At 43.8% G+C, this 8,995-nt stretch overlaps 1 protein-coding gene across 1 annotated transcript; it reads left to right on the forward strand.

Annotated features, from left to right (window-relative positions):
* Nucleotides 1-4,226: 4,226 nt before the first annotated feature.
* On the forward strand, nucleotides 4,227-5,530 carry LOC140815447 (uncharacterized). The gene is made up of 3 exons (XM_073174555.1): nucleotides 4,227-4,610; nucleotides 4,677-5,211; nucleotides 5,493-5,530. Exons 1-3 carry the CDS (start codon nucleotides 4,227-4,229, stop codon nucleotides 5,528-5,530), a joined length of 957 nt encoding a protein of 318 aa, XP_073030656.1.
* Nucleotides 5,531-8,995: the final 3,465 nt, after the last annotated feature.

Raw genomic sequence — 8,995 nt, forward strand, 5'->3', positions numbered from 1 at the left:
TGGATCTGATGAACCGAGTCTTCCAAGATTTTCTGGATCAGTTTGTGGTGGTTTTCATTGACGATATCTTGATCTATTCCCACAGTGTGGAAGAGCATGCCCAACACTTGAGGATTGTGTTGCAGATTCTTCGCGAGAAGCAATTGTATGCTAAGCTGAGTAAGTGCGAGTTCTGGATTGATCGTGTGGTATTCCTTGGTCATGTGATTTCCAAGGAAGGAGTTTCTGTGGATCCCAGCAAGATTGAAGCAGTGCTGAATTGGTCACGTCCGACGACGGTGGCTGAGATCCGTAGTTTTCTAGGTCTGGCAGGGTATTATCGTCGCTTCATCGTGAATTTCTCTCAGATAGCCAGACCATTGACGCAACTTACTCGGAGGGATGTTCCATTTGAGTGGTCATCCGAGTGCGAAGATAGTTTCAGAGAGCTTCGTCGACTTCTGACTTCTGCACCTGTTTTGGCGTTACCGTCAGGATCTGATGGTTTCAGTGTTTACACCGATGCCTCCACTCAAGGCTTAGGGTGTGTGTTGACGCAAAACGGTCATGTGATTGCTTATGCTTCCAGACAGCTGAAATCTCACGAGGAGAAGTATCCCACTCATGATCTGGAATTGGCAGCTATTGTGTTTGCGCTGAAGATTTGGCGTCATTATTTGTACGGTGTTCAGTTTGAAATCTTTACTGATCATAAGAGTCTGAAATATCTGTTCACTCAGGCTGAGTTGAACATGAGGCAACGTCGTTGGATGGATTTGCTGAAGGATTATGATTGCGAGATCAAGTACCATCCAGGTTCTGCGAATCTCACAGCTGATGCGCTTAGTCGAAAGGTGAGAGCCTCTGCACTTCAGACTTGTGCTATGACTAGTGCCATCCAGGATAGTTGCTCGTTGGGGTTTAACTTCAAGCATCGGAAAGGTATGGAGAGCATTCGTGTTGCTACCATTTTATCTGAGCCCAATTTGTTCACTCGGATTCGAGAAGCTCAGATGTCTGATCTCAAGACTCAGAGATTAGCTCGGTTAGTTGGTGGTGATAGTAATTTCCATTATCAGTCCAATGGTCTTCTGTGCTTATCTAATCGGGTTGTAGTACCAGAGGATGACACTTTGAGGGACGAGATATTGTCTCAGGCGCATCGAAGCAAGTTAAGTGTTCATCCAGGAAGCAACAAGATGTATAGAGACTTGAGGATGCGGTTTTGGTGGAAAGGGATGAAGCGCAGCGTGTATCAGTTTGTCTCCAAGTGTCTAGTTTGCCAACAGGTTAAGGCAGAGCACCGTCGACCGGGAGGATTGTTGTTGAACTTACCTATTCCAGAATGGAAGTGGGAGCATATTACGATGGATTTCATTACTCACTTGCCATTATCTTCGAGGAACAACGATGCTATCTGGGTAGTGGTGGATCGACTCACCAAGTCTGCTCATTTTCTGCCGTATAATCGTGATTTCACTTTCGATCGTATGGCTCGATTGTACATTCAGGAGATTGTACGTTTGCATGGAGTGCCTGTCAGTATTGTTAGTGACAGAGATCCTCGTTTTACCTCACGGTTTTGGGGTAGTTTCCAGTCAGCTTTGGGTACTACACTGAGTCTGAGTACTGCTTATCATCCGGAGACTGACGGTCAATCAGAGAGGACTATCCGTACGCTTGAGGATATGTTGCGAGCCTGTGTTATGGATTTCGGACCCGCTTGGCAGGATCATTTGCCTTTGATTGAGTTCGCGTACAACAACAGCTATCATCGTAGTATTGGTATGGCACCATTTGAGGCGTTGTACGGGCGACGTTGTCGTACTCCATTATTCTGGGATGAAGTCGGGGAACGACAGGTAGAGGGACCGGAGTTAGTCCAGCAGGCTATAGATAAGGTTGCAGTAATCAAGAAGCGGATTAAGACTGCTCAGGATCGACAGGCTAGTTATGCGAACACAAAGCGTCGACCTCTTCATTTTCAGCCAGGTGAGAAGGTGTTTCTCCGAGTTTCGCCTTTTCGCAGGATTTTGAGATTTGGTCTCAAGGGTAAGCTGTCTCCGAGATTTATTGGTCCATTCGAGATACTAGAATGTGTGGGAGATTTAGCTTACAGACTTGCGTTGCCGCCGTACCTATCAAGTATTCATGATGTGTTCCACGTATCCTTGTTGAGACGTTATGTAACAGATGAGTCACACATCTTACATCCATCTGAAGTTCAACTTGATACGGATTTGTCTTACATGGAGCGACCAGTTCAGATTCTAGATCGCAAAGATAAGGTGTTGCGGAATAAGATCATTCCTCTTGTCTTAGTGCAGTGGCAGCGTCGAGGCACTGAAGAAGCCACTTGGGAGTTAGAGAGTCGTATGCGTTCGGAGCATCCAGAGCTCTTTTGAGTTGTGCTTTGTATAAGTTTGTGTTTTCAGTTGTAATCATAGTATCAGTTGTATTCAACAACAATTGAGATGTATTAATGATGTTGTTATTTCATTTTGTTCATTCTCTAAGCCTGATTTCGAGGACGAAATCTTTTGAGGGGGGGAGAATGTAGTAGCCCGAATTCCAAATTGGGTAATTAACGGAGTAATGGTGATTAAGAAGGTTTAAGGTGTAATTTTGGCTATGGTCATGATCGGACGGACCGAAGAGGGTTCGGAAGCACCGAAGAGTTCGGACGATCCGAAGTGTAGTTCGGTGAATCCGATCATAGGTGTCAAGTGTTGATCGACACGTCATTTTCCATGCATGTTCGGACGGTCCGAAGTGTATGATCGGAGGATCCGATCATGAGCTGTCAAGAGCCAATGGACACGTAGCGTTCGGACGTTCCGAAGTGTTGTTCGGAGGATCCGAACATGGCCTATAAATAGTGCTCGGATTTCCTCATTTTGACTTGCCAATTTCTTGAGTTTTGCCTCATAGTTGAGAGGATTTGGAAGGTTTCTAGGGTTAGTTGTTGGTCGAGCGATAGCCAAGAGCTGCCAGGAGTAGTAGCGTAGCGGCGCCTGAGTTTCAAGGCAATCGACATCAAAGGGCTGTCGACGGACGAAGGTAAACCCTAAACCTTTGGTAGTACTAGGGAGTACTGGTTTTGCTAGTCGAGCATGGTAGTATTGATTGAGTATGCTTTTGATGCGTAGGCTTGGGCTAGACTTGATTAGCGGTGTTGCGTAAGGCTAGGCTTGCTGTGATAGAGGTACGAAAGTACTATCCGAGATATCCTGGTTGAGTATACATTCTTATATGTGTTGCATGAGTATTTGCTGCATTGTTATATGTCATATGATGCATGCTATTATGTCACGAGTTATGATGCATATTGCATATCATGTTGAGCCGTATCTCCTTCGAGATAGCCTTTACTGTTGAGCTGTATCTCTTTCGAGATAAGCTATATCTTGGGGCCGCTCAGCCCTGTCTTGTGGACGCATGGACACCGAGAGTACACAGTGGCCGACGGGTCGGGAGGGCTTCGGTGGTCCGGGACATTTTAGGTCCACGTCTGTCTTGTAGTGGATGCAGTGACCCAGAGGTTGGACCGCGCGGCACTATCCACTTGGCGCCTCTAGACTGAGCATTTTGAGATCCTTTGTGATTCCTGTTTCTTGACTACCCTGGTATCATATCATAGCATGTGCATTTCTTATAGGTTTGTATACTCATACTTTTGTACTGGGCGTTCTTATCTCTCACGTCCTCGGTTTTGTTTATTCTTGGACACCTCATTCCCACGGGGCAGGCCTCAGGTTGGATGGCTCAGGAGGAGCAGGAGGAGGACGTTGAGTAGCTGGTTGGTTTAGTTTTCAGTGTTTTCCATTTGATTCGATATGGTTGTACTGGATATTTCATTTTGAGTTAGTCTAGACTTCGATTTCGATTGGGTTGTATAACTATTGTTGTTGGCCATATTTCCGCTGTTTTCTCTGATTATAATTGATTAGGTTAATTGCATGCTTAGTTTTTGATTAGTAGGTGATTCTGGAACGGGTCACTACAATAGTTTAGGTCTAGAGAAATCTTAGGCTAATTGTTAGAGTAATTGCAATATTTTAGGATGTGATTAATTAGTTTTATTCTTTCTTTTTTTATCTCTTGTAACCTACAATATAAATAGATAAGTCTGTATCTTAATTTTTTCATGAATGAATGAAAAATTATCATCTCATGTTCTAGTGCTTTTATGGTATCAGAGCAATAAAAGCCTTTTTTGAATATTTTTTCATCTATGGAAAAATCATATGCAACCTGTTCTCAGTGCCTCTGATAACTCCCTTCCATTCCAAATTACCAGCTTTAAACTCAGTGGCCGGAACTACTTACAGTGGTCTCGTTCCGTCCAACTCATTATCCGCGGGAAAGGACGATTTGGATACCTTGATGGTTCCATTTCGACACCAAACCAATCCGATCCTTCGTTTGCAGCGTGGGATATTCAGAATTCCATGGTTATGGCCTGGCTTCTTCACTCTATGGACGACTCCATTGCAGAGATCTACCTCCATTACCCAACAGCAAAGGCTATTTGGGACGCTGTTGCCTTAGCCTACTCAGATCTTGAAGACTCGAATCAGATGTTCGACCTCCGGACTCGCTCTCGTAATCTGCGACAAGACGATGGTACTGTAACTCAGTACTTCGTTTCGCTAACAAAGCTGTGGCAATAACTCGATCTCTTCACTCAACCTGAGTGGACCGATGCTGCCAACCGTGAGATCTACCAAAAATTGCTCGCCAAAGAAAGAACCTATGACTTCCTCACCGGCCTACATCCATCCCTGGATGATGCTCGTGGACGGATTCTTAGTTTCAAGCCATTACCGAGCCTTGATACCATTTTCTCCGAAGTCCGTCGAGAAGAACAGAGGAAACAAATTATGCTCGGTGAAGCTACCATACCCGTTGCCACCAATCATGATGCCTCTGCCAAGGCCGCTCGAGGATCCCGCAAACCGCAGCTGTGGAGTGAACATTGCAACAGACCTCATCACACTAAAGCCACATGTTGGAAGCTCCACGGCAAGCCAGCTGACTGGGTGCCACGCAGCCAGCGTAACGCCGAGTCCACCAAGCCAGCCGTACCGGTGAAAGTCGACAACAACACACCATCATCCGCTGCAACATTCTCTCAAGCACAACTCAATCAACTTGGCCAGTTCCTTTCCACCTCGACTTCACTGATGGCGCACGGTACTTCTTCCTCTGTTACCGACCCTGGTAACTCTGGTGAGTGTTGATTTATTGATTCAGGTGCATCCGAACACATGTCCGGAGTTCGCACCCTTTTCTCATCATATCAACCACGCCAAAGATCTAGATCAATAACTTTGGCAGATGGTTCAATTTCTCCTGTTCTTGGTATTGGCACTGTTTCGTTGAGTCCCCGTATGATATTACGGAATGTCTTGTTTGTCCCTGAATTGACTTACAACTTGCTGTCGATCAGCAAACTCACCCTTGACTCCGATTGTATTGCCAATTTTTCACCTAAGTTGTGTATTTTTCAGGATCGGGCCTCGGGGAAGATGATTTGGCGTGCTGCTGAGGTGTCGGGCTTATATCACTTTCTACGAGCTGATTCTACTGTTCTGTGCTGCCAAGTGGTCCATGATTCTACACATCAATCCCGTCCCCAACAAATAATGTTACTTCATCAACTCCTTGGTCACCCAAGTTTTTCTTATTTAAAACATTTGTTTCCTTCGTTGTTTCACTCTTGTGATAGGTTTGTATGCGAAGTATGTCAGATAGCTAAACATACTCGCATACCTTTTCCCATTCATCTTTATCATGAATCTAGGCCATTCTCTCTCATACACAGTGATTTGTGGGGTCCGTCTCGAGTCGCTTCAATTTCTAATAAAAAATGGTTTATTACATTTATTGATGATCACTCTCGTGTCTGTTGGATTTTTCTCCTTCCTAACAAATATGAAGTTTTGAAAATTTTTGAACAGTTCTACAATATGATCCTTACTCAATTTAACTCTAAAATACAAATCCTTCGGTCTTACAATGGCACCGAGTATTTCAATTCATCACTCAATGAATTTTCTTCAAAACATGGTATTATTCATCATAGTTCATGTGTTGATACCGCTTAACAAAATGGGGTTTCCGAAAGGGAAAATCGACACCTTTTAGAGGTCGCTCGCGTTCTTCTTTTCACAAACAATGTTCCAAAAATCTATTGGGGGGATGCTATTTTAACCGCATGTTACCTAATCAACAGACTTCCGTCTCGGGTGTTAAAATTCCAAACACCATTAAATACCCTCAGAAAATCATTCTCAAAGTCCAAAATATTCACTGATCTTCCTCTACGTACGTTTGGATGTTCCGCGTTTGTTCATATTCATGATAATTCTAGGTCTAAGTTGGATCCTCGTAGCCACAAATGTATGTTTGTTGGTTATTCTTCTACACAAAGGGCTATCAATGTTATTCTCCATCCAAAAGAAAATATTTTATTTCACGGGATGTCACATTTCTTGAATCGCAATCGTTCTATCCCCCTACTCCGAATCCAATTATCATCTCCCCTCATAATTATGCTCCCGATCCTACTTCCTCGCCTAGTACCAAAAATTGTTTTTGGGAATATTTATGGGAACCGAATCCAATACAAGAGTCACAAATCCCACCTCCATTCCAACTTAACACTCAAATCCCACAAAATCAGGAATCTCCCTCTTCCTTAGAGCCAGAATTATTTTTGGGATTTCCGTCCACCTTGGAGCCACATTTAACTCCAAAAAATCCTCAGCCTTCACCCAGTATACCACAAAATCCGCCTACTATTCCTGCTCCAAATCCAATTCCACCTTCAAGTCCACCCGCTGAAATTTCTGTAACACCAACTCATCCTCCTCGTGGAACCACTGACCGCTTTGCAGCAACTTACAGCAGACGCAAGCACAAGAATATCGAGCCTGCACCTTCTGCATCGCCCCCGTCAAACCCAGCGCCCGATCCGGATACCACCGAATTGGCAAATTTGGATATCCCGATCGCCCACCGCAAAGGTACTTGGATATGTACTCAACATCATATTTCACATTTTTTGGGGTATTCTAAGTTGTCGCAGCCGCTACAAGCCCTGATCACTAACCTGTCACATTCCACCGTTCCCTCAACCATTGATGAAGCCCTTCACGATGACAAGTGGCGTACAGCAGTATTTGCCGAGATCAAAGCCCTCGAAAAAAATGGGAGATGGGAGATTGTTCCGAAACCCGATGGCAAGAAACCGGTTGGTTGTAGATGGCTGTTCACCATCAAGTGCAATAGTGATGGGAGCGTTGACAGATATAAAGCGCGACTTGTGGCTAAGGGATACATGCAGACCTATGGTATCGACTACCTAGAGACATTTGCACCAGTAGCCAAAATCAACACTATCCGAGTTTTGCTTTCTCTCGCAGCAAACTTGGATTGGCCACTTCACCAACTCGATGTCAAGAACGCGTTTCTCAATGACGATTTCGTTGAGGAGGTGTACATGGATCTACCACCTGGTTTTCACAATCAGGGAAGTAGCGACAAGGTTTTCCGGCTAAATAAAGCTCTCTACGGTTTGAAACAGTCTCCGAAAGCTTGGTTCGACAGATTTTCCACCACTGTTCATCTTCTCGGGTACAAACAGGCTCATTGTGATCATACATTGTTCTATCATCGGGTCAAGGATAAGATTGCTATTCTTATTGTATATGTTGATGATATTATAATCACCGGGAATGACGTTGCTGAAATAGAGCGAATTAAGAAGAAATTGGCCACTTCTTTTGAAATGAAAGACCTCGGTCGCTTGAGATACTTTCTCGGAATGGAGGTAGCTAGAAGCAAGGCTGGAATCTGTGTTTCACAGCGACAGTACGTCATTAACTTACTCAATGATACCAAATTGATGGGTTGTAAACCGACCGATACCCCCATGGATCCGAACATCAAACTCGAGGCCAAACCAGATGATACACCTGTCGACAGGGGGAGATTTCAACGGTTAGTCGGCAGATTGATATACCTCTCGCACATCCGGCCGAATATTTCCTTCCCTGTGAGTTGCATTAGTCAATTTATGCAATCACCATACCAATGTCATCTTGATGCTGCAATCAGGATATTACGGTACTTAAAGGGCACTCCGGGCCGTGGTCTCATGTTCAGAAAGCAAGAAAAGAGGTGTGTTGAAGTCTTTGTTGATGCCGATTGGGCTGGATGCCCAAATGATCGACGCTCCACGTCTGGTTATTGCTCCTTTGTCTTTGGAAATCTGGTTACTTGGCGCAGCAAGAAGCAATCAGTTGTTGCACGAAGTAGCGCGGAGGCAGAACTTCGATCAGCGGCTCTTGGAATTTGTGAAGCTCTTTGGATCAAACTGTTATTGGAAGAACTGAAAATAGAGAAAAAGAGCCCTATGCTTATCCTATGCGACAACAAAGCTGCCATAGCTATTACTCACAACCCGGTTCACCATGATCGTACCAAACACGTTGAAATTGATCGGCATTTCATAAAGGAGAAGATTGATAAGGGGATACTTGAAGTGTCCTATATTCCTACGTCGCAACAAACTGCTGATATCTTAACAAAGGCTTTGTTCAAGCCTATGTTCGAAAGACTGATTGACAAGCTTGGGATGTACAACATTTACCATCCAGCTTGAGGGGGAGTGTTGACTCAGTCTAGAGAAATCTTAGGCTAATTGTTAGAATAATTGCAATAGTTTAGGTCTAGAGAAATCTTAGGCTAGAATAATTGCAAAAGTTTAGGTCTAGAGAAATCTTAGGCTAATTGTTAGAGTAATTGCAATATTTTAGGATATGATTAATTAGTTTTATTCTTTCCTTTTTTATCTCTTGTAACCTACAATATAAATAGATAAGTCTGTATCTTAATTTTTCATGAATGAATGAAAAATTATCATCTCCTGTTCTAGTGCTTTTACTTGGACACGTTAATTATGATACAATTCGTAAATTAATTAACATGAAAAGCATTCTTGCATTCC

This window comes from Primulina eburnea, chromosome 15 (assembly GCF_022965805.1).
Source record: "Primulina eburnea isolate SZY01 chromosome 15, ASM2296580v1, whole genome shotgun sequence".
NCBI lineage: Eukaryota > Viridiplantae > Streptophyta > Magnoliopsida > Lamiales > Gesneriaceae > Primulina > Primulina eburnea.

Coding starts and splice junctions, on each gene's coding strand:
- LOC140815447 (XM_073174555.1), top strand. CDS start 4,227: ATGCAACCTGTTCTCAGTGCCTCTGATAACTCCCTTCCATTCCAAATT. Junction 4,611..4,676: donor TGCGACAAGACGATGGTACT/GTAACTCAGTAC, acceptor ACTCAACCTGAG/TGGACCGATGCTGCCAACCG. Junction 5,212..5,492: donor TACCGACCCTGGTAACTCTG/GTGAGTGTTGAT, acceptor TGTATTTTTCAG/GATCGGGCCTCGGGGAAGAT.